General features: G+C 42.3%; 1 protein-coding gene across 1 annotated transcript in view; it reads left to right on the top strand.

Moving 5' to 3' along the window:
* LOC144503089 (nuclear receptor subfamily 5 group A member 2-like) overlaps positions 1-27142 on the top strand; it is a 74306-nt gene that overhangs the window by 30716 nt on the left and 16448 nt on the right. The window contains exon 4 of the mRNA XM_078227589.1: positions 24508-24627. Coding sequence (XP_078083715.1) covers positions 24508-24627 — 120 coding nt within the window. The remainder of the gene's footprint in view (positions 1-24507; positions 24628-27142) is intronic.

Consider the following 27142-nt stretch of genomic DNA (forward strand, 5'->3'; position numbering starts at 1 on the left):
AATCTTTTCTGCACTCTTTCTAGTTTAATAATATCCTTTCTATAATAGGGTGACCAGAATTGCACACAGTATTCCAAGTGTGACCATATCAATGTCTTGTACAACTTCAACAAGACGTCCCAACTCCTGTATTCGATGTTCTGACCGATGAAACCAAGCATGCCGAATGCCTTCTTCACCACTCTGTCCACCTGTGACTCAATTTTCAAGGAGCTATGAACATGTACTCCCAGATCTCTTTGTTCTGTAACTCTCCCCAACACCCTACCATTAACTGAGTAAGTCCTGCCCTGGTTCAATCTACCAAAATGCATCACCTCGCATTTGTCTAAATTAAACCCCATCTGCCATTCGTCAGCCCACTGGCCCAATTGATCAATATCCCGCTGCAATTGGAGATAACCTTCCTCACTGTCCACCATGCCACCAATCTTGGTGTCATCTGCAAACTTACTAACCATGCCCCCTATATTCTCATCCAAATCATTAATATAAATGACAAATAACAGTGGGCCCTGTCACTGGTCACAGGCTTCCAGTTTGAAAAGCAACTCTCCATAACCACCCTCAGAAGCCAATTTTGTATCCATTTAGATACCTCACCCTGGATCCTGTGAGATTTAACTTTATGCAACAACCGATCATGCGGTACCTTGTCAAAGGCCTTGTTAAAGTCCATGTAGACAACATCAACTGCACTGCCCTCATCTACCTTCTTGCTTACCCCTTCAAAAAACTCAATTAGCATATTAGATGGGTTTAGTGATGTTTCACAAGTGGGCAACAGGGTAAATGCATCGTTGTGTGTGGTCAGGAAGGTCACAGATTTGATCCTAAGTTAGCTGGTCTGGATGGAGTATTGGATTGTGCCTTGACTAAAAGGCAAACAGACACTCTGCTGTGAGGATGTTGGTTGAGCACAGATTGGTCTCAGTGATAGCTCTCCTTGGACTGAGCATGGACTAAGTCCCACTGTTGGTGCTCACAGGTTAAGAATGGAAGAGACTGCAGGAATCCATAGAAGTGTGGTGGCACGGTGGCATAATGGTTAGCACTGCTGCCTCACAGCACCAGGGACCCGGGTTTGATTCCCGGCTTGGGTCACTGCCTGTGTGGAGTTTGCACGTTCTCCCCATGTCTGCATGGGTTTCCTCTGGGTGCTCCGGCTTCCTCCCACTCTCCAAAGATATGCAACTCAGGTGGATTGGCCGTGCTGAATTGTACTTAGTGTAAGGGGAACTAGCTCGGGTAAATACATGGGGTTATGGGGATAGGGTCTGGGTGGGATTGTGGTCGGTGTAGACTTGATGGACTAAATGGCCTCCTTCTGCACTGTACGATTCTATGATACTGCAGCAGAAGTAGCTGAACCTGAACTACGCCAGGACTAACGAAGCAGGAATGGAACTACTCCAATAGGAGTAACTAGCCCAGATAGAAATACTCCAGAAGTAATTAATCAGGAGTAGGACTACTGCAGCAGAAGCAACCAACTCGGAATGAAACTATTCAGATTGGAACTACACCAGGAGTAACTAACCCTGAGTTTGATGCTCCAGCAAGAGTAATAAATCTGGAGTGGAGGACCGGTAGCAGGAGTAACTCACCCAGTGCGGAACTCCTGCAACATGACCCACTGTCTTCAGCAGAGTTGGAGAGGAAATAGGATTTAAATTATCAACCTGAGATAAAATGATTGAATTTGCTTTAACTGATGTGTTTTTTTCTGTGTTTTTGATAGGAAATTATTAAAATTGGTTTAAATGCACAAGGAACTGATTTTCACAGACCTGGAGTACATAATAATCCTAGTCAGAGTGTCCATCTGAGAATAGCAATAGTTCAGTGTGGTGGAAATTGACAAATGTACAGAGGCAAGTAGTTCTTGCTCTGAGGAACAGAGGAAGTAAGGTGTGTTTTAATGGTCCTTTTGACATTAGCTCACAGCCAGTGCTGAGATCAAGGCGTACAGCAACCAGATTGGAAACAGATTTAACTTCCTGGGATATATTGTTTCATTTAAGGGACAGTAATTCTGTCACTTTACAACTGACAAATGAGCAAGTAAGGCCAGCAGCGAACACTCACCCAATGTCATGCAATTGAGAATTACTGACTGAACTGGCCTTCAACAAGGAGACTAATTTCTGCTGCTGAACAATAGGGGTTTGGGCACTTCTGCATTTACTGGATATGCAAGGGAAAACCTACAGAGGGAAGAGGAATGGGTTAGAGCAGACACTCATAAATGCAAATATGAGTTGTGGGATTTGCAGTCTACATCACTCAACAAAAAAACAGCTCTCTCACGCATGCTGTTGTTAGTTGAAGGACTAAACCAAACTGATATCAGTGTTTTGTATCTCATATACAAAATGTGTTCATTTTTTGAACTGATTGGAGTGATCGCTGCATCACAGCTGAGAAATGACTTCTGAGAAATATTCTAATACAAAGTTGTATCATGGCGAAGGTACAGGATTGCTACGAGTGAGCTGCAAAATTCATCATTCAGTAATTTCAACCAGGGTCTGGAGTTCCCAGTACATTGCACAGTATCTTAGGGGACAATTTGCCCAAAATCGGACAAGTCAGCAAAAAAGCAGGCAGATTTTTCAAGTGTAAATGATATCCAGTGCAAACTGAGTTTCCACAATCTTTTGCGTTGTTTCTGAAAAAAATCATCGTGCTGGAAATTGAAACTTCCTCCAAAACTAACCATGTCCCCAGAATTAAACAATCACAATTCAATTTCCACTAACTATTGTGCCTGTTTGCAGGGCTTTGAGGAAGATCTGCAAATTAAGCTGATTCTTTAATGCGCAAGTTTACCAATAGGCACAATTTAAAAGCTTTTGGTTTTATTATATATATTATATATTTATAATTTACTAAGAATCAGCATTTTGTACTCCAATATAAGTAACGGACGTTCCTTTTTAAAAATTATTTTCGTGGCAGATTTTACTAATGGCAACATACAAATTGTTTTGAATGGAAAACTGAGAACAAAGAATTCTCAAAACTATTACTGATGTGCCTGAATCACGGAGTACATCCAAAGCTGGAACCCTACCCCACTTACCAGAAAAAGTTGTTTCACTTTCTTATGAAGTGGGATGAATGATTTGATTTAAAGTTATCTAATCTGACTGAAACTGTGTCGCTTTATTCTATTCTTCCATTGGAGGTGGGCATGTTGCTGGCATGGTCCATCCCGAATCACAGTGCTGTTAGGGAGGGGATTCCAGGGTCCCACAAAAGTGAAGGAACGGTGATGTAGGCTGGACTTTTCTGACCACTTCCCACCTGCGGGATCTTCCGGTCCTGCTGACAGTGCACGCCTGCAGCACGTTCCCCGGCAGTGGGGTTGGTGCAAACAAAGGGAAACTCCGTTGACAGCAGCGGGGCCTGAAGATCCTGCCGCCGGCTGGTGGGCTGCCTCCACTGCGGCGAAACATGCCGTGGAAAATCCGGCTATCGTTCCAAGTCCGGATGGTGTGTGGTTTAGAGGGGATCTCGCAGGTGTTGGTATGACTTCATGGGGGTGGATATATAGTACAAAATATTCTAACGCTGCACCCCTTGGGTGAAGGGTAATAATTAGCACTGAGGTGGGAAACCTAATTTATCAAATGCTGTTTCCCGGACAAAAGGTCAAACTTATTTAAAATGAAGACTTAGATTTCAGCATTAATGTTTAAAAAAGAAACTGATATTGCACAGGAAAGCATTCTCGTGGGCAAAGTAGTCTATGGGAGACAGTTGTTACACTCTGAAAACTTAGATACTTTAAGCTGGATTTACCTGCACAGTAACATTCGTGCCACACAAATGCCAGGCAATGACCATCACCAATAAGAGACATTCTAATCATCGCCCTTTGACATTCAATAGTGTTACCATCCCTGAATCCCCCACTGTCAACATTCTTAGGCTTACCATTGACCAGAAACTCAACTGGACTCGCCAGATAAACACAGTGGCTACAAGAACAGGTCAGAGGCTAGAAATAATGTGGCGAGTAACTCACCTCCTGACTCCCTAAAGCCTGTCCTCCATCTACAAGGCACAAGTCAGGAGTGTAATGGAATACTCTCCATTTGCCTGGATCGATGCGGCTCCAACAACACTCAATAAACTCAACACCATCCAGAACAAAGTAGCCTGCTTGATTGGCACCACATCCACTGTCAACACCACCAATGCTCAGTAGCAGCAGTGTGTACCATCTATAAGATGCACTGCAGCCAATCACCAAAGATCCTTAGACAGTACTTTCCAAACCCACAACCACTTCCATCTAGAAGGACAAGGGCAGCAGATAAATGGGAACATCACCACCTGCAAGTTCCTTTCTAAGCCACTCACCATCCTGACCTGAAAATATATCGCCATTCCTTCGCAGTCGCTGGGTCAAAATCCTGGAATTCTCTCCCTAACGGCATTTTGGGTCAACCCACAGCACGTGGACTGCAGCGATTCAAGAAGGCAGCTCACCACCACCTTCTCAAGGGCAACTAGGGATGGGCAATAAATGCTGGCCAGCCAGCGATGCCCAAGTCCCATGAATGAATTTTTAAAAATTGGCCCTGGCCAAGAGCAGGATTGTAGCTAAAATACAGCAAAATTAAATGGCCAGGCCTGCCATACTCTGAGCTCCATTTTCCTCCCCCACTCCTTCCCCATCATCAGTCCATTACATATGCCCTGCTGGTGAGGGGAGAGCCCAACTACCCAATTTGTTCTCCCTTATTACTGCTTATTGTTTATGGAAGGTGATAGTGGGGTTTGGGTCGCAATCATAAATTTTTAAAAGTTAGGATGTCATTGGCAAGACCAGCATTTATTGCCCATCCCTAACTGCCCTTGAACTGAATGGCTTGCTAGGCCATTTCAGTGGACATTTAAGAGTGAACCACATTGCTTGGGTCTGGAGTACGCCAGACCAGGAAGGGATGGCAGATTTCAGCTGGGTTTTTGCAACAATTGATAGTTTCATAGTCACCACCACAAAGACCAACTTTCAATTCCAGCTTTATGAATTGAATTCAAATACCACCAGCAGAATTTGAACCCCGTGTCCCTAGAGCATTGGGTTGGGCCTCTAGATTTCTAGATCAATGATGTTACCATGATGCCACCTCAGCAGACACCTCCTCTCTCTTAAAACCAGGTCTGATCCTTCAACAACACATTAGACTGCACAACCACTGTTGCCAACTTGCCTGTTCAACATCAGGTCATGGATTAATCACAACTTCCGCAAAGTGAACCTTGCAAGGTCCAAAGTCTTGTTTCTGGCATCTACCATCAGCTCCTCTCCCTCGTCACTCACTGAATTTGAAACAGGTGGCAGAGATTTTAGCATCCTGTTCAAACCAGAGGTGAGCTGCAAACCCCTAACCTCCACCTCTGCACTATCTGCTTTATATCATCTGTGAAACCTTTGTTCTGTGCCTAGGGAGGGTCCTGTGCCTTTGTCTCATCATTGGTAACAGATTCTTCAGATGCCTCAGATCTCCTCTTCAGCTCAATTTTTAAACTATTTCCCATCTCCACATTTCTCCCATCTTTAAAATCCATCTCAAGTTCCTCTTTACCTCCGCCATTGCTCAATGTTAATTTCCCTACTCTTGACCATTTACTTTCATTGAGAATATAAGTTGTTTTATCATCATCTCCAACAGCACACTGGGCATTTTTATATTCATTAGGTAACATCACCATAGTCCCAGATGACCATAGGCTGTTCTTATATTCATTATATCCTTGTTGACCTATGTATATATCAATTGAACTATATTTAGCGCCAATGCTTAGCAACTGAGCTGCAAACTCAGTCCATATACAACATGTGGTCAAGCTGCACTAGGAATGTGAAGCGGGAGATGTAGTGAAGTGTGAGGCAATTGGCACTCCCAACTCCTTCGTGATAGTTCCAATTTTGAAAGGTCTCTTGATATTAGTGGGATTCCAGGCACTTATGGCAATCCTCTGGAGAGAATCAGAATTATTACAGTTGCATTATGGTTTCACTCAGCATCAGCACAATAAATCTATGAAGGTACATCAGATTAAGCTACCCTGGTTTCACCTGATGCTCCTGACAGCAAGCTCCACAGCAGAATTTTGAAAGGATCGCAAAGGGTTTGTCTTTTTGTGCACGTGCTGCATTTACATGAACAACTTTCACCTTTTTGTCACTTAATTCAGTGTGGTGGCATCAAGTAGCGACAACAGTAGGTGAGCAAAACTGAAATTCAGGGAGGAGGCACTATTCACGATCTGAGTGAGCCAGAAATGAGCCATGAATCCCTAAAAAGATGAATGTTTGTATTCTCCTCCACCAGGCTAGCCCAGATATTGGGCTTTGATGACACTAAGGTGTTAAGAAAAAGTGATGCTTCAAAGGGCAGTGATATTTGGCACTGTTGAATCAAAGTTTGCTCTTTAGTCTGAAAGATGGTGAATTAATATATTTGCCATGAAGAAAAGCATTGCGGCAAGGTACTGAGAGTAATTAAATGATGTAGAAAGGGGAGCAAAGCAAAAAGTGTCCTTTGAAGAGATTAATTCAAATTCAGACCAGAGGAAGACCACACAAGAAACATGAACAACGGCAAAAAGAGAAAGTCATCCAGTTCTTCCCTACTGAACCTCTGCATGAAGTTAGTGACCTTAAGTTGTGAATTAAACTTCACAAACTGTGGTAAGTTTGGCATCCTGTTTTGTATGTTTGACAATGACACTGTAGAACTATAAATATGTTACTTTTCCAAGTGCAATAAATGTATCATTTAGTGTAAACTGCTACTTATTACAGAGCAATGTAAAATTGTCTTTATCTGTGAGGAAGTGAAGATTGTGAGAGTAGAGTGATGCCCTTCTAACTCCATTATTCCCTTCTTGTCTATTGGTACTCTTGTTCCATTTGTGGTGAAGCCACAGTCAGAGATCAGCCCCACCTCCAGCAGCACATGCCCAGCTCCAGTATCTGCAACAACATGACTCCAGCTACATTGACCAGCACATTATAACTTTGCCAGAGAGACTGTTAGCTTTCCTGCATTAGGAAAGATTTCAGCATGACCGGTGAGGGAGGTGAAATGGGCTGCCCATTTCATGCTCAGGTGTTGTAAACAGTAGTCGCAAGAGCAAGAGAATGTGGATTCAGGAATAGGTTAGCAGGGTAGGACCATCAAAATTTCAACAAGATATTACCAGGCACTTCCACAACTCCGAGAATAAAATATAGTTCAGAACCCCTCTTTGAGCAGCATGGAGTGCTCAGGCCTGAATAGATACAATGCTTAGATACAATAATTGATACTGTCATATGAGGAGAGACTAAGTCAGTTAGGATTGTATTCATTGGAGTTCAGAAGAATGAGAGGGAAACTTATAAAATTCTAACAGGACTAGACAGGGTAGATTCAAGAAAGAATGTTCCTGATGGCGAGGGAGTCCAGGACTAGGGGTTACAGTTTGAGGATAAGGGATAAAACTTTTAGGGCTGAGGTGAGGAGAAATTTCTTTACCTTGAGATTAGTGAATCTGTGGAATCCACTACCACAGAAAGTAGTTGAGGCCAAAACGTTGTGTGATTTCAAGAAGAAATTAAATATAGCTATTGGGGCTAAAGGGATCAAGGGATAATGGATAATGGCGTGGTGGGGGGGGGAAGAAGGGATCAGGATATTTATTTTGATGATCAGTCATGATCAAAATGAATGGCGGGGCAGGCTAGAAGAGCCAAATGGCCTATTTTTGCTTCAATTTTCTATATTTCTATGTTACTCATTATTCCATGGTCATGGAAAAAGGGTTTCAAGGAATCATGTGAGAGGGACGAGCTGACACATCTCAGAGGGTGAAAATGGGGCTAATGATTTGTTATATTCTCTTCAGGTTAACTCTTGAGTCCTAAAATTACACCTTGCAGACTATTGGAACATTCTGCTGAAATAACTAACAGAACAAAAGAATAATTTATATGGACATGCTCTTCCCTTGTGTCCCTGTTCACTTCAGATAGGCGTACACCATCACACTATATTGTTGTAAAACTATATATATATATAAATGCTTTATATTTATTGATTAATCCCGGATGTTCAATACTTCCATGGAATGAAAATGGTGTTTATGAAAAATTAACTTGTTCCTGTATTTGGAATACTCTATAATATCAACAAGCAATGAGTTTCTGGGTGAGAGTAATAAGTCACCTCTGATCTCAGGAGTACTTAATTCGTTCAACGTAGACAGACGGTAACACATTTATCACGATGAAGTCTTTTTTTAATCCTTAGAGTTCTGACATCTTTTGCTCACTTCAATATCTGCACATTTCTGCTTTGCGCTATCTCAGACAAATGTGTTTCCCATATACTTCTAACACTGACCATTACAAAGCAACATTATGTAAATGTATAGACTGCAAAACATAGCTTAATTCACAGAATTCTTCCAGACATTGAGCAGAGTGTGATCTTCATTCCTTTCTCAGTGTGTTAAAATGCTGCTGCAGTCTGGGGTAGTCCAGTCAAGGCCACAACAGCAGAAAAATTATAATAAGTGCCTTTCTCTTTTCCTTTTTCTATTGAGCTCCAGTTTATATTTGTCTTTTTTTTCTGGGATATTGTTTGAAAGCGCTGATGAATAGGAAAGATATTTCCATTTAAGGTAGACTTACTGACTCAGTGTCTTATTGATGCAGTCACAGGTGCAAAAACACAATTGAGATATAAAAGGAGAATTGCTGCCTGCCGCACATTCTGTCTTCTCTGTTGTAAGAGCAAATCCATTATCTGTAGGAATTGTGTAGATGGAATGTCTGGAGGGAAGGAGGACAACAGACAAGAGAAAGCAAGAGAAACTGTTAGGAGAAAATATAAGATAAGCAGAAAATATTCCCAAATCAAACGCGCTTTGAATAATACAATATTACCATTTTCAGTTGTCAACTTGAATTGTGCTTTATTGGTACTATTTAATAGGGAAAATATGAAATTTGATGCAGATAGAGTATTTGTGGAGTTGCATGTATTGTTGCATCCTGTTGTACCTTTGCTGTCAACCTTGCAGCCAACGTGGTATGTGCTTAAAATATGCTTACTGTTCAAACTGCACCAAGAAGACCTTTACCCTGATTGGCATCTTGACCCTCTCAATTCACAGAGCTACCCTCCCACTCCTGGCCAATGCCTTCCCTGATCACCTCAAACCACCACCACCCCTTCAGTGGCGGGCAAGACAGGAAAAATCAGCTCATTGAGAGGGAAGGATTTTTACTGTGCTGCACCTGAGCCAGAGGTGACTGACATGGCCATTTGAAATGAAAAGTGTGCTATTCACCAACACCCTGAAAAGGACACAACATTTATAACAAAAGGAAAATAAATAGACCTTCTTTAAAAAAAAATTCTAGCTCTTTAATTTGATACAACTCATCGATGTTGTGCCTGTGTAGAATAAAAGGTTAAACAATGACAATCATAAGTAATTATTTTCCCAAATAAAGCAATGTTTGTCTTTAAGAATTATGTACACAGAATCGTAAAATTGTATTGCACAGAAGAAGGCTCTTTGGCCCATCATGGTTCTGCTAACTCTTTGAACAACCTATCAAATTAATTCTACTTCCCTGCTCTGTCCCAACAGCACTGTAAATATTTTGGGGGCAAATTTTGCCTAATGTTTACGTGCTAAAGTGGTGGCCTAGAGTCTTGAGCTGAAAAGCAGGTTTAGTCTATGTTTAGCGCGCTACCTTGGTTAAGGAATTGAAATGTATGTTAGGAACAGCCACCCAGAAGCTTGTTTAAACAGCTGATTGCTACTTTATTCCTGTGAGCTCTTAATAAATAGGCTGCACAGTATTTTGGTGGCTGGTAATGCCCTGTTCTAACAGCTGTTCGAGAGTAAATACGACATTAGTGTTGATTTCAAGCACTATTTAAAGGGATATTCACTACCTAACTGAACACTTAATCATTTCATGATCGTTGTTGCTGGAACTGTGAAAGGGATTTTTGTAACACAACAGGAAACTTTCTGTGACAATTTGTCAAGACCTCAGCCAGACTCAGAGACTTATTCTGGAAATTCTCTTGAGATCATCATCTTAAAAAGAGTAGATCCTGTTCTACTCCACCTCCCGACATCAAATAGGAGCCTCCAGGAGAAAGGGAGTAGTTGGCTATCTTGCCCCAGGTTTCCCTCAGTATGGATGAGGAATGGGGGCTGGACATGGTAGCAGAGTCCCACCAGCTGCCCTACGAGAGGACAGGACAGTAAAGTGGTACCTTTCCCTGCAGATTCAGAGCATCCGTCCTCAGTGCCACATCTGAGGACCTCTGCATCCTTTCTCACTTGGTCCCTGAACCAACCTGGAACCTGAAGCTTTGTGTCACCCGGCCTGTTCCACACCTCCAGTGGGACTGCTCCTGTTTGTTAAACCTGCAGTTTTCAAGTTAAAGTTTATTTATTTATTAGTGTCACAAGCAGGCATACATTAACACTGCAAAGAAGTTACTGTGAAAATTCCCTAGTCGCCACACTCTAGCGCCTGTTTGGGTACACTGAGGGAGAATTTAGCATGGCCAATGCACCTAACCAGCACGTCTTTCGGACATTAGGGCATAAGGACACATTCAAATCAGGAATTAGCCTGAAAATTGTTTGCTAAATCTGGGTTTTCAAGCACAGCTCTCATTTTACACCTGTTCTCACCCCTTGGCTAGAATAATCCCCATTCTTTTTAAGTATATATTTTGTTCTCTTTTGAAAATTATTATTATGCTTCCACTGCTCTTTCAGGCAATGTATTCCAGATCGGAACACCTTGCTTAGTTTTAAAAAAATCCCCCTGGTGTTTTTGCAAATTATTTTAAGTCTGTCTCCTCTTGTTACTCGCCGTTAAGCCACTGGAAGCAGTTTCTCCCATCTCCTCATATCAAGACTCCTCGTAATTTTGAAACGTTCCTTTGTTTGTATAGTGACGTTATTGAATTACATACAGACTCGGTAATGATATATCAATGTGCCTATGTTTATGTGAATGGAGGAGAGGGAAGGGAGGATTTCTTATTGTAAGTGCAGCCTATTAAAGTGAAAATTAATGACTTACTTGGAGTTAACCCATTCAGGTGCATTACCTTGAGTTATATTTCAAAACCAAAATGTTATTATAAACAGCAGACAGAAACCTGGAGCTTAGTTTAGAATGCTACTTCAAGTGAATGTATCTGCAAACTCATTAATATTATAGTTATTTAATATATTCATCAGCAAATTATCTTTGTATCCATTTGAAATTCATTGGTTGATTGCGTTGCACTGTTTCCAGCTCAGCAACTTGCAAAGGTTGTTAAGAAACCATGGGACTGAGAATCTTTGTACCAGCTCCATAAGCATTAGTGTTAGCTTATCCAAGGTAAGGGCAGGGTCACATCATTAACATGTGGTGGGTTGGACCCTGTGACAACTGCAAAACCCCCTCCCAGGGAAGGGCTGGGAGAAGGAGGGCAGCAGATAGCAGCACTGGCAAGCCAATCAGCCAGTTTTCTTTCAGCCTGCATCACCAGTTAAGAAGATTCTTTTCAATTCATTCCATCGGAGGCTGATATGAATAGTAGATTTGCAATTTTTATGGGGGCCAGACCATTGCCCTCTGCATAGTGATGCAGTGGTTAGCATTGCTGCCTCACAGTGCCAGGGACCCAGGTTCAATTTCGGCCTCGGGTCACTGTCTGTGTGGAGTGTGCACGATCTCATCATGCTTGCATGGGTTTCCTCCAGGTGCTCTGGTTTCCTCCCACAGCCCAAAGATGTGCGGGTTAGGTTGATTGACCATGCTAAAATTGACCCTAGTGTCAGCGGGATTAGCAGGGTAAATGTGTGGGGTTACGGGAGTAAGGCTTGGGTGGGATTGTGGTCGGTAGAGAGTCGATGGGCTGAGTGACCTCCTTCTGTACTGTAGGGATTCTATTATTCTAAAGCAGCCTGAACTGTGGGAGCCTCCTGACATTCTGTGCAAATGGCTGTAGGGAAGCCAATGCTGAAGGTATTCCTGGTATAGGAATTCACTTGGCACCATGGTCTGGGTGGGTGGAAATCCTGTTGACCCCCAAGCTCCTGCATGAATCGTCACCTCCGTTAAGTTGCCTGTGTTCAAGCTGTGCTGCAAGACTGCAGCTGGGCCTTAGCTCCCCCGACTGGTAAGTCAATCAGTGGATCAAGCAGAACATCAGAGGGAGCAAATGGAAATGCTGTCTGTTGAAAAGTGTTTGCGTTACCTTTGGTGCATTGTGAGTCGGTTATTGTATCCAGAGAAAATGGACAGGTAGCCACCTCCATTTGATCTGCAGGAAGGTTACATGAAATTGAAGGCACTCTTTCAGGGGCTGCTTTGGTAACAAATACTGGGATCAGTTCCCAGGATTCCCAACCCACCCCCTTTCCTGAAGCATGATGCAGGGAGAGCGGGAAGAAAATTATTCAATGAATACATTTGAAAAATAGTATTCAAGATATCATAATTAAGATTCCTTCTACAAAACATTTAGTATGTTGCAAACCCAATATCACTAGAGGTATGTACAGAATCATTAAGCATTTTGTAATTGTATTATTGTGTGAATAAACTTTAAAATTATAAAATTGTAATGGAGGGGGTAGTTTCCGTGGTACAAGTAAATGGCTGCTGTAAGTCTACGAGATGAATTTAAAGAATTAAGAGACATGAACAGAAGATCTGTTTTGTTCTTTGTCTTGGTATGAACTTCAGAGACACACATTGTGTTACATGCAGGTGGTATGGGGAGAAACTTGGCAAACCCGTGTGTCTGTGCAAAAGCATACATGCCACAGGAATGAAAGCTGCTTTCTTTGCCCTCTTTAATTGGATACTGTTCTCTTATCAATATGGCGGCTCCCCTAAAACTCTGCACACACAATTCATACATGCAGCAAACACAGTCCCACAGCATCCTTTCCAGTTATTATCAGTAAGTGGTGGGAGGTTGATGAAAAAGTTGGAAAACCTGTGAAAGGGAATTTTTCTCAGCTGCCAAATGAAAAATAAATACTGTTTGCATGGCTATCACTAACACAATGTATCATTCAGTCGTTGCAATGATAGCTGTGCTGCCGAGGACAGTACAGTTATTAACACAAGTGATAGAGGCGCAAAATAAATCTGCTGGTGATTAAAAGAGAATCTGCACCATTGGAAAAGACAAGTACAAGTAGGGCAACAATGCTTATCTGACTGTTTTATATATTGACATGAAGACATTCTACGATTGTGTGCTCTTAAAGCTGCATTGACTATTTGAAGTGAACACACTTTTTTTACTTAGTTTACCTGTACCTTTGGTTTAAATTTCAAGTATGAAGAAGGTTTACATCTCGTTTTAACAGAGAGTCTAATGTTTACGTGTAAGAACAAGAAAGTGGAGAGTAAAGCACACATCTTTCAGTTTGGCAGCATTTTACAGTTATATTCTACAGTTCCGCTGAATGAAATTTCAGTGCTGATGCCAGTGGTAACTCAGTGTGTTTCCTGCTGGTGTCGGCAGAGCAACTGAGGTGGGATTCAACCACTTTAAAACTGAAAAACAAATGCCCCCCGCGTGAATCGCGCTGAGCCAAACGCACCAGGCATGTGACGCTCGCGAATCGGTGTTCAGCTGACATTCAAGAATACTTTCTGCTTTTCCTTCTCTCAAAATAACTGAAGGAAGAATAACCCCGTCTCGCATCAAAACAGGGAGCATTGGGACCAATCTTTTTTGAGTTATAAGTGTGGATTTACCTCTGACAGTCTCTACTGCAGCAAGAAGCCAGGAAAAAAAATAATTGAAGCCTGTAACTGAACTTCTCCCCAAAGATTTAGTTCATTATAAGACTAATTAGATGTTCCATGCAATCTCCATTTAAAATATGTAATGTAACTGAACCAAAGCTGTAGTTTTCCTCATGACAACTGCACCTCAAGGGGTCTATCTTTCACACATACTCATGATAATAGAATGAGGTGTCATAGTTGTACATAGTGCAAGAGCATCAGGGTGGCACAGTGCACGAGGGTTTTGAGTTTGTATACAATAAAGCCGAGATATAGATTAGCACATATAAAGCCTCATGAGTTTCCAATCTCATCTGATCACTGGAAGGCAAACACTCCCCACGCAGGGAGAGAGAGATATCGCAATACCACAACCTTGCATATCTCCTGGTGACCAGCTCACCATCTCACTCGTAAATGCTGAATGATGAGAAAACCATCATAAAGACACTTGCATTCTTACATAGCACCTTATCATGTCCTCATCATATCCCAGAGTGCCAATGAATTACATTGAAATGTTATTATCTTAAGAAGGCGAACATTGATGAGGAGAAAGCAAAATCATATAGAAAGAGTCTGCTGCTTTAATTAACTGATTTCACATAGATCATAGAATCATAGAAACCCTACAGTACAGAAAGAGGCCATTCGGCCCATCGAGTCTGCACCGACCACAATCCCACCCAGGCCCTACCCCCATATCCCTACATATTTTACCCGCTAATCCATGCATCCCAGGACACTTACGGGGCAATTTTAGCATGGCCAATCAACCTAACCCGCACATCTTTGGAGTGTGGGAGGAAACCGGAGTACCCGGAGGAAACCCACGCAGACACGAGGAGAATGTGCAAACTCCACACAGACAGTGACCCAAGCCGGGAATCGAACCCAGGTCCCTGGAGCTGTGAAGCAGCAGTGCTAACCACTGTGCTACCGTGCTACATGTTGGATCTGGCGTGTTTGTTAAGGGTGGTATTGTCATTACTCTAAGGTCAATTTCAAATCCAAAGTAGCCAAAACAAAAGTCAGAGTTATTAACCTCTATGAGCCAATAAAACACCAAATGAGCTAATGTTCAAATGGACAAGATTCTGCATCCTTATCTCAGAATAATTTGGATGTCTTATTTAACTGATATGAATGGTCCTTCCGAGGGTCTCTTTGGATGAAGTGAGGAGATTGGCTACAGATTTATGGAAAATAATATTGGAGGAGGTGACCATTCAGCCCATCAGATGTCTGCCTGCTGAAAGAAATTTATTTTCAGCCCTTGGCGGTAGTTCTGTAGATCATGATAATTTTAATGGATAACCACGTGCTGCATGTTTTAGAAGCTTTCTGCGACGACACCCCCGACCCCCAATACCAACTTTCTGATTGAAATAATTTCCCCTCAATTTTAATCTATGCTGCTGTTGACCCCTCTGATTTTTAGAACTAGATCCTTCCATATCCACTCCGTCAAGGCCTCCGCACTATTTTATATGCTTCAATTAAATCTTCCCTAAGCCTCCTCTATCTCCAAGATAAAAACTCTAGCCTATCCAACCTTGAAGCTTGGCAAAATTAAAAAACAAACATATGAATAATATAATAATTATAATATTAGTATGAAGATTATGGGTTCAGTGAGAAGCTTTGCAGGCAAGAAAAAGTCAATGGGGTAAAAAAACAATATTCAAAAGCACATCTGCTTTTTAAGAAGGCTCAGAAACTTGGAAAAAAAATGCAGTGTTAAAACAAATCGGGCCAGGCAAAACAAGTGTGGCGAAAAGAGGAAGCACTTCAGGCTTAATGGAGCATGAACTAATTGCATTAACAATGAACTGATTGATCTGCGGTGGGGTTGCCAGTCAGAAAATCTTTTAGCAGCTAACGGATCATCAGTTCCTTGTGTAACAACCTTGACTAATCCCCTCTTTGATCTGCTTTGGAGCTGTCAATCAAAGCAGTTCTAAGAGGTTTGAGAGCTGCTGCGGTTCAATCAAGCTAGAAAGGGGGATCTCCCTTATGAAATTGAAATGCTGTCGTCCATCAAAACACTTCAAAGACTTATGAGAGAAAACAAGGCGATCTCCCTCCTGAAACTGGCAGCTCCTGTCACTCAAAGCACTTCAAAGAGGTCTGGTAACACCTGGAACATCTGAAATCAATCAAGGACACTTCCCACTATAGAATAGAGTGCTGCTGTGAATTTGAAGGCATCCAGCTGCTTAGGAGGCATGGATTCTAATGAGACCAGGCCACTTCAAAGGTTTTACAGAACACAGACAATAATAAAGATTTTTATTGGAAAGATCCCAGAAATCACCATCTGAAGAGTGATTTCCACGTTTTCCAGGGCATCGTGAAGAAGTCCAGCCACAAGAGCCCCATCCCGAGGGAGAGCCCTGAGATCAACCCCTTTCCCCCCAGTCTGGAGCCTCCCAACCCCCAGGTCCCTTGAAGGTCCGCCCCTCTCTGTAGCCTGGCAGTGACAGAGGAGCCCATGGGCACAATTGGAGACAGTATTTACCTCCTTAGGCCCGCTCAGAGTCCACTGCGCCTGGTCTCTGATTGTCAGGAGCAGGACTAGCACCTGTGGGACCTCCTGCTTTGGGGGAGGGAGGGGTGGTGGGTGGGCGTTGGGAGCATCCCAGGAGGCCATTGAATCAGGCTTTCAGCCTGCTAATTGTATTCAGAAGTATTTCATTTAGTTCTGATCAGGAAAGAGCCTGATTTGGCCAAATGCAGCGGGCCAAACTGACAATGGCCCTACACCTGGCAAGAATCTCAATTTGGCTCTCACACCCAATTCAACGGGCCATCGGGAATCCCAGCTGGAGCCAGCAGCCCCAGAGAATCACCCCCAGTATTACAGCAGGGAACACCAATAAACCTTTACTGATGTCACTTTTCACTAATAAGTCTAGGAACATGCTTCAAAATAATGAGAGTTTTAGAGTATAATTATAAACAAATATTAGTAAATGACAGTATAGAACACCAGTAAAGTGCTTCAAATATGTGCATTGTTTGTAAGTTAGATTTTCTTTTTGACTGATGCCAGTAATTAATGGTTTATAAAAGTACATTGTGAATTAACTCAATTTAACGCAAAACTTAATTTTAATTAAGATTACTTGAGAAAGGATATACTGGCACTGGAGCGGGTGCAGAGGAGATTCACTAGGTTGATTCTGGAGTAGGGAAGGTTGACTTATGAGGAGAAACTGAGTAGACTGGGGCTATACTCATTGGAATTGAGAAGAATGAGGGGAGATCTTATAGAAACATATAAGATTATGAAGGGAATAGATAAGATAGAAGCAGGGAAGTTGTTTCCACTGGCGAGTGAAACTAGAACTAGGGGGCATAGCCTCAAAATAAGGGGAAGCAGATTTAGGACTGAGTTGTGGAGGAACGTCTTCACACAAAGGGTTGTGAATCTGTGGAATTCCCTGCCCAGTGAAGCAGTTGAGACTACCTCATTGAATTAAGGCAAGGCTGGGTAAGTTTTTGAACAGTAAAGGAATTGAGGGTTATGGTGAGCCGACGGGTAAGTGGAGCTGAGTCCACAAAAAGATCAGCCATGATCTTATTGAATGGTGGAGCAGGCTCGAGGGGCCGGATGGCCCACTCCTGCTCCTAGTTCTTATGTAATTCATTAATTGTGTTTTGGTTGCATAAATGTAGTCACTTTACCAGTCCATTTATTTGATTATTATGAGCTATAAGCAGCTTTCAGTTACTATCTTACCACCACTGCCAGAAGTGTGGGGGCTTGACTCTACTCTAGCAGCTGATATTCCTCGGTTCCTAAAGCATTGCAAGTCAGTTGATACTATCTCACAGACCTGAGGCTTGTGGCTGGAATAAGTTGTTGTGGTACATTAGAGAGCTTTTCCGAAGATAGGTGCATTAGAGTACTTCATATATAAAGAATCACTTACCTAAGAGCTTTTCCAGGTACTGGATCGAAAAGTATGAAACACAAAACTGGGTGTTGTGTATGCTGAGAATAAACAAATCATAGCGTACAAGCACACTGCGATATTCTTAAAGGGACAGCCATTTAAAGCCAAATTTTCTGAACTGGAGCAAAAGTCCAATTTTAATGAAGCACTTTTAAATCAGCACAATTCAGATGAATTGATTTGAAAATTCTGAAACACAAATCTTTAACCCTTGCACTGTTTCCTGCTTTTACAATGGCTCCTCTTACTGTAGTTCCTCAACCCATACCTACACCAGTGATTAACTAACTAAGAATCAGATTCAACTGGTAGCTCTTGTATTCATTGGACTGGATGTTGACAGGAAAAGGCTCGGTACATTGTGGGGCGACGGGGAGGGGTGGAATTTCTGTCGGGGAAATGCAAAAGTTCAGGTTTCCCTGCATACAGTGGAGTGTTGATTCCACTGTGTGTGTAGTTTTGCTTTGATAGGCCTGTCACCTAGATATTGGTCTGATTGACAGGCCTGGTTTCCAATTGGATGGGATGTACTCCAGAACTGGCTGTTGTCCATGTGGGTAACCTGTAACTGGGAGCGTGAAGGTGCCCGATTCCTAAGGATGGGGTATACCTGATCCTGATGGACTGGTCTAATCGCTGACTGGAGGGTGTGGTCTGGTGGGAGGGGTGGGCCAAGCGAGGCACTTACTTTCTGCCTGAAGCATTCTGTGAGTTTTGAGTTGAGTTTTGGGGTTTCTGAGGTCTGGGAAACTGGCCTTATTAAATTATTTAATTGGCCAACCTTCCTTCAGATAGCATTTTGGCTGTTCATTCCTTGTCCTACTCCCGTTAAACCCAGAAGTGGGCACATTGCAGGGGTTGGGTTTCAGGTTTTTACATTTTTTAACATTTCACCCCTAACATATTCGGGAATTGAGATTCAGCCCAATATCTTAATAACTGAAATCCAATGAACGTGACCTCTCCAGTACAACATGGCCACAGATTTAACACGGCACCTGACGTTTTGAAAACTGAGGTGGGGATAAAATGGGTTTCTTGTCCACTATCAGACTGTTTGGTACAACTGGTGTAGACCAATCTAACCTCCTGCATTTCCAAACAAGGATTAATTTGATGCCAAGATATTTTTCCTCACTTATTATTTATCCGGAATTGTACTTTACTGTAAGTGCATCAAACACAATGTACAACAGGATGACATTTTCATCATCTGCAAAAACTGGATAGACCAGCAAACTGCATGCGGAGATGCTGCTAACTGGGACATTGGGATGTATAGAAAACCAGCTCATGGAGTCTTTGGATTAAATCAAGATGCAACTTTAGCTATGTGAAGATACAAGGTTGCACCTCAAATGAATTTGTGTGGATTTTTCCTTACTCTATTTTTGATGTTCACTGCTCTTATTACTCTCATGCAGCAAGGACCCAGATTCAATTCCGGCCTTGGGTCGCTGTCTGTGTGGAGTTTGTACGTTCTCCCCCTGTCTGCATGGGTTTCCTCCGGGTGCTCCAGTTTCCTCCCATAGTCCGAAGATGTGTGGATTAGGTTGATTGGCCATGCTATATTGCCCTTTGGTGTCAGGGGGATTAGCAGGGTAAATGTGTGGGATTACGGGAATAGGACCTGGGTGGGATTTTGGTTGGTACAGACTCGATGGGCTGAATGCCCTCCTGTACTGTAAGGATTCTATGATTCTACGAATCTATCTAACCTACACATCTTTCGACACTAAGGGGTAATTTAGCATGGTCAATCAACCTAACCATATATATATAGGTTTTTTTCAAAAACATGCTTGATTTTCATTGCCCAATTGATCTAAGACCATGGGTATAATTCTCCCACCTGCACTCTTAAGTGCTCCTGGCAGCGGGAAAACCGGAGTGTTCCCACTAGCGTTAGCAGCACCTGACAGGTGGGATTCATTCCCTTTGGCATGAAAAATATTCATAGTGGGAATCATGCCGGCTTTGCAGAGATTGGGGGGCCGTTTATAAAGGCACCCAGATCTCTGCATTAACCAACAGGCCCTTTCCCCCGCCCCACAATGGACATGGTGAACCCCCCGCTACCAAGGGGAGCCTTCCAACCCCTCAGCACAGAGGGGGAACCTTCCCCCCCCCCGCATCACGGAAAGAACAGGTCACGACACCCTCCCCACCCACCTCCCCCACACCAAGCAGGCTTGAGGGTGACCTGACCCTCTCCTCTCCTCAGCCAGTGCTATCTTTGTCCCTAACTGCAATGTTTATAAACATTCAGCCTTTGATTGACAGGTTGGATATTTTACCAGGTTTAACTTCTTTTCTAACCACAATGTTTACAAAGCACTCAAGATGCATTCAACGGTGAAGGGAAAGACAAGCAAACAAGGCTCTTTGCTAGTGGGTAATTATTCCATACCTGTCAGTCAAAGCACTTCAAAGGATGCAGACATCAGTGTTCACCTTTCAATGTTAAAAGGGTTCGACCCAGTGAAACTGACCATCAAAGCACTTCAAAGGGATTTCACAGCAACTGTGGGCTGTGAGAGAAAGCAAGGAGTTCTCCCAGGTAACCCTGGTAGATCATTCCAAAAGAGCCATCTGGACCAATCCCTATTGTGGAACAGAATGCTGCAGTGATTTGGAAGGCTTCCAGGTTTCCAAGAGGCATGGATATCAAAGTGACCAGGGCACCTCAAAAGCTTTAGAGGACAGAGACAATAATGAATACCTTACCCCAGAATGGTGTCTGGATTCACCTTCCTGAAACTGAACAATACATTTCCCAGGGTAACAAGGGCAAGTGTTGCCACTAGACCCCCATCCCAGGTACGTTCTGGAACTACCTACTGTGCATTAAGCACAGTGTTACAATGTAACCAATGGCAACATACTGTGGTGGTCAGCTGACCCAGTAGAAATAGGAAGCAGATAGGGATTGCAGGGAAGCATGTGTGGCCCAAATGGTTGTGTAATGAAGGATCTTTATTAAACCTTTACTTTGGATTTACTTTGTGAAGTTGTTTTTTTGTTTATTATCGCTTGCTACTGGAGGATTCTTACTGCTGGATGAACACAGCATTCTTAACTGTGTCATAATCCACAGACTCCTGGTCATCAGACAGTTGAATAAAGCTCCAGTGCTTTTCCTACCAAAACACTTTGGAATAGGATTGTTCACATTTCTTGTGGTCACTTTAACTTAGAAGCCATTTTCTCAAAAAGAGACAAAATACATTTCCAGTCTTTCCTCACTGAGTTTAGGCCTAGGTAAATATTCCTTGAATCAAAACCAGGGGTGGAATTTTACAGTTCCATCTCAGTGGGGACTAGGCCATGAAAAGTGGCAGGACGGTCAAAAGCCCATTGACTGTGGTGGGACTGTAAAATCCAGTTGGTGTAAAATTTTGCCCGCGGAGTTAAATCTGATCTATCAGCAAATCTATCTGCTACTCCCTCGTCATGTCATCAAAGCCTTTTCTTATCCAGCTCAAGTTCCTTGGCTTCTCTTTCTCTTTAGCAATTCAAGGTTTTTCCTTTCTTTTACTCCTTGAAACTTGAGGGCTTCCTTTTCTCATGCTCTTTAGAACAATAATTCAAGTTTTCACAATTCCCTTTCTTTCTCTTTTCAAGGTCAAGTTATTTCATTTGTAACTGCATCTTAGCCAACTCGGATTGTGTTCCATCGAGATTATTTTTTTCCTCAATGTTCAAATGTTGAGCCGATATCTCAACTGTTCTGCCTTTCTGGCACTTACCTTTAGCTCTATTTCCAACTCATCTGCCTTTGCTTTTAAATTAATCTTGATTATCCATTGCAAAGCACTCAAAGACAAACCCTCTCTTTTGAGGAAAGCTTCAGCAATAGACATAACGGGGGCGATTCTCCTAGCCCACTGCGCTGCTTAAGTACTGCAGCGGGCTGGGAGACATCAGCGGGGGCCGTTTCATCGGATTCCCGCTGGGTGTCACGGCCTCCATGAGTCTCCGGGAGTAAGTCTCTGGGGGACATTAGCAGGACTGGAAGATCTCGCCGGCAGGAACAGCTGGTAATATGCCGGTCAGGCAGGAACAGAGTTCACATTTTAAATTGACCTTTCATCAGAATTGGAAGAAGTTGGAGATTAACAGTTTTTAAACAAGTTCAGGCAAAGTAATGGGGAAATAACAAAAGAGGGAGGTTTATTATAGGGTGGAGGACAGGATTGATGAAACACTGAACATCATTATGCTGCAAGGCAAAATTACGAAACACTCGGACAAGAATAGAAACAAAGGATGAGACCTGAGCTGGTGCAAATAGTTCCAGCACAATAGCAGAGGGAAGAGAAGCAAGGAAAATCTAGCAAGTTTACCAGGGACAGGAGCACAGGGTTGGTTAGGCTGCCATTCTAAGAATGTTCCAGTGAGGAACTGAGATTTAGGGAGACTGGATTTCCAAAAGTGAGCTGAATACGATGAAGGCCATCAAAATGTTCTCGGATATATGTGGTTAGAGATTATAAAGGAGGAAAAAGGAAAGCTTTTGAGGAAAGCTTCAGCAATAGACATAATGGGGGCGATTCTCCCAACCCACTGCGCTGCTTGAGTCCAAAGATGTGCGGGTTAGGTCGATTGGCCATGCTAAAATTGTCCCTTAGTGTCCTGAGATGCATAGGTTAGAGGGATTAGCGGGTAAATATGTAGGGATATGGGGGTAGGGCCTGGGTGGGATTGTGGTCGGTGCAGACTCGATGGGCCCAATGGCCTCTTTCTGCACTGTAGGGTTTCTATGATTCTATGAAAGCCAAAATAGGAGGCAGTGAGTTTGGTTGGACAGGAGTAAGCAGAAACAATCAATCTAGCAAAGTCCTTCATGTAGAGGAGAGTTCTTTCTCTTTATCTTTTCATGGGACGTGAGCATGCCATGGCAGTATAGTCCAAAGCCGGCCATCACAGCATGCAGCTGCTGAAAGTTATCTTCCAAAGTCATCATCAGATATTTCTACTGAAAGTCAGCAACCTTTCACCAATGCTGCAGACACTGTGAAAGCTCTGCTTGGGAGCACTAAGAAAGGACACAAGGAAAAAGTTAATGTGCAAGAGTGATTAATTTATATCTGTATGAAAAATAGCATGATTTCATTTAGAAATTGGTATGGAATGTTTATGTTGTGGCTTTTACATTTACATTGAACTCAAGAAGACAATGTGATGGTCAGTGACAGAGCATAGGTAAAGTGTTGGTGAATGGTAAAATGTAATTGTGCTAACCGGTATCTCACTCAAAAATATTCCTAATGTGTTTACCAGGCAAAAAGGGTCTACCTAGGTTGCTGCCTCCCTTCCTCTTCTTGTTGATTGTCCTCCTCCTCCGTCATCTAGTAGCTTGACCTGCTCAGTGTGACCTCTTCATTTTCCCAGTCATGTTCTATTCTAAGCAAAAAGCTTATTGGTGCACTAATGCCTGACAGTGACTGGTTAATGCAGGAAGATATTCTTCAGCACTTGCTACACCTCGTCCTATAGACTATTGCAACTTGAAATAACTATGAAAAGCCTCAACCAATTGTAGAATTCTACCAATGGCCAAAAGAAATTAACCAACACCTAACCAGTAAGAACCAAAATCTTCACCAATATGGCTTGCCGCACAATTCACAACAAAGGTGTGTGCATGTGCACTAGACAGCATCTTGGTCCTGAAACAGCACCTTGATTGCCAAGTCGGAGCTCAGTTTCACATCCAAGTTGCCTCCAATCAAAGCAGCTTAATTTGAATTGCTCGATCATTCATTTTTTTTGCAGCTCTAACTTCTCACCTCTTTGTATTACTTACATTGCTCACTTTGAATAAAAAGTTTTTTTTGTCTTCTACATTAAATAATGTTGAATTATCAGAGTAGATTATGACACCATGGGACGTAGAGCAAAAAAAAACTTATAATGTAAATGTGATCCACTGTTAAATTCAAAGTTGTTTTATCAATTAATATGTTTTATCTGTTAATTTTAATTGAAATCATTCAAAAGAAAAAGTGTGATGGAAAAACAGCGGATAAGTAAAATAGAAACCCATGTTAGGGGTGGCCTCGCTGAATGGTGGATCTAGCTCAAGAGGCTGAATGGTCTTTTGTTTCTACTGTTTGTATCAGAAATCACACTCCACTTCCTGGATGACCTGTATGTAACACAGGGGGTGGCACAGTGGTTAGCACTGTTGCCTCACAGCGCCAGGGACCCGGGTTCGATTCCTGGCTTGGGTCACTGTTGGTGTGGAGTTTGCACATTCTCCACGTGTCTGTGTGGGTTTCCTCTGGGTGCTCTGGTTTTCTCCCACAGTCCAAAGATGTGCAGGTCAGGTTGATTGGCCATGCTAAATTGCCACTTAGTGTCAAGGGGACTAGCAGGATAAATATGTAGGGCTCCAGGGATAGGGGCTGGTTGGGACTGTGGTCGGTGCAGACTCGATGGGCTGAATGGCCTCCTTCTGCACTGTGGGGATTCTATGGGCTAACACTATAGGAGATCTAGCATCTATAAAATGGACACAAACCTACTACTGGGCAGGCAGAAAAAATGCATCACATTCATAGAACTACCAATGAACATCTGAATGAGGACTCTTAAATTTGCATTTAACATCGCTGTGTATATAGAATAAGACTGCATTTGTGTAGCAGCTGAATTTCTAACCTGACAATGCAGTATTTTGAATTTTAGGTAGATGATCAAATGAAACTCCTGCAGAACTGCTGGAGTGAGCTGTTGGTACTGGACCATATCTGCAGACAAGTAAACCACGGGAAGGAAAACAGTCTCCTTCTTGTGACAAGTCAAGAGGTAATCAGCTTTCCTTTGGTTCTTCAGCAAAATGATCTCAGATTCATTATTCAACAAATATACTATGAGTGAGATTTTCCAGTTTCACCCACTGGCAGGATCTTCACTGTGGGTTCCCCGGGGGCAGGGCGGTAAAGCCACACAAAACACTGTAGACATTGGCAGACTGGATGATCCCACCAGCGGTCAATGGTGAGCTACCTCTGCCGTTGGAAAACACGCCATGGGGGCGGAAAATCCCACCCCAAAGCTTTCCATGGCAACCTTCATTAAAGAATGCCATGCAAAAAAAATAATTGGTGCTTCAAAGAGAGAAATATTTTTCATGGACTTCAGAACATTCTTTACAGTCAGTGAAGAATTTCTGAAGTGTAACTCCTGTTGTAATTTGGAAATATTAAGCCTGGTATTTAGTTTTAAGCCTAATACTAAGGTGGCTTTAATTACAAAACCAAAATGTTGTCTGCCCCTCTCCCATATGTACCTAAAGCTTTTCAATGATGTCTGATTTTGAATAGATTTGTTTATGCATTACCAGGAGGGATATGTCAGTGAAATCTTTCTCCCCAGCCCCAACCCATTCTTTGTCGAGTTGATCTGATCGAGGCTGGACAAATGTGTTCTTAGGGAATGGAATTTGGTTCTGAGATTTAAACCCTGATTTCTTGTTAAATTCAACCGTTCAAACAGGTGTGATTTTATTAAATAAACAAGAATACAGTTAAATCATATCGTCCAATTATAATAACCGTGAGATGTGTTCATGTTTTGATGAAATTAATGTGTTGGGATTGGGTTGAGGAGGATGGTCTAATACTGGGTCATACAAAAGCAGTTCTGGTTTGATCCTTGTGCTCTTGGGCTGAAATGATGGGAAGGGGCTGGGAGCAGGTGCTATTCTTTGTTTTAATATCCCCAGTCTAAAATATCAGTTTGGATTTTTCTTCTTGATTGAAATCACTGTGAACAACGGGTCAATGATTTGCCACATTGTGAAGCTTTTGACTATTCAGAACCCAAACAGATCATGGTATACTTTTTATAAATCGATCATCATTACTTTTTAGATTAACTTTACGCAAAATGCTTGTTCACATTAATTTGTTAAAGCTTCTGTTGCTTTTAATGTGAATATAAATTATTGCGTTTCAGACATATTAGTTTGTGAAGACAATGCAATCTGGGCAAAACAAAACTATTTTTTTTCTCCAAAGCAAAGTAATCAAATAATCCCTTGGAATCGGTGTGTGTATTTGACTGCCTTAGAAAACTGTTTCTGTATCAAAGAAAAACACTGATCTACAGATATGCCAAATGTGTCCACAAATCACAGTCGGAAACATTTGTGATGGCTTTCCACAAACTTCAGTGTGCCGCAATGAGTCCAGGTCCGCAGTTTCCCACATGAAAGTTGGGTTTAGTGTGCCTGTTTACAGCAGCTGGCTTGAGAAAGTCACCACCACCATTCACAAAGCAGAAAACTAAAACTGCTGTCAATTTTACTTCGAAAATAATTAGCACTTTGACTGAAAAGCAGGAAGTAACGCATAAAGCCAACAAATTGCATTATCCAGCTTATAAAAATTGTGTAACTACTTTGGTTTGCTAAGTTTATTATGGCTGGCAAGCTTTAAAGTTTTAAACATTCTCAAAACAAAATGGAGGCCAATGAACTATTTCCAAATGTCTGACAATGCTAATCTTGAGTTGGTCAGCAAATGATGATCAATGGCATCTAATGGTGTCATTTCCACCCCCCCCCCCCCAATTATTTCTGTTTGCTTGAGGGAAAACACACAATGTAACTAAATCCCTTGTTTTATATGCACCATTTTTTCTTTGGTAAAATTAATGAATGGAGAAATATAAAATCCTTAACTTTATACTTAATAGGAATTGTTTTAACTTTATGTGCTAATATAACACGGTGATAGCAAATCATAGAGTCCCTACAGTGCAGAAGGAGGCCAGTTGGACCATCGAGCCTACACTGACTCTGCAACAGAGCATCTTATCCAAGCCCTATCCCCATAAACCCACGGGGTTACCTTGCTAATACCCTAACCTACACATCTAGGGATATTATGTGGCAATTTAGCATGGCCAATCCACCTAACCTGTGCATCTTTGGAATGTGGGAGGAAACTCAAGCACCCAGAAGGAACCCACGCAGTCACGGAGAGAATGTGCAAACTCCACACAGACAGTCACCCAAGGGCTGGAATTGAACCCGGCTCCCTGGCGCTGTGAGGCAGCAGTGCTAACCTCTCTGGTAAAATAGTGGACAGGTTGGGATAAGTGGGAGGGGTGTGGGAAGGCTATCAGGGGGCCCATAAAATTCTGCCTGAGAAGTGGAAAGCTAAACCAAAATACAGTGTAGCCTCCTGTGGATCACCTTGGAAACAAGCATTGTAAAGCATCGCCCTGCTCTGGCTCTGAAATATAAATGTGCTTGAATATCCAGTTTGGGATTACACTCCAACCTTCTCTGATGATTTGATAGCTGGATTTTTTG

Source organism: Mustelus asterias, chromosome 13, assembly GCF_964213995.1.
Source record: "Mustelus asterias chromosome 13, sMusAst1.hap1.1, whole genome shotgun sequence".
In the NCBI taxonomy this organism is placed as follows: domain Eukaryota; kingdom Metazoa; phylum Chordata; class Chondrichthyes; order Carcharhiniformes; family Triakidae; genus Mustelus; species Mustelus asterias.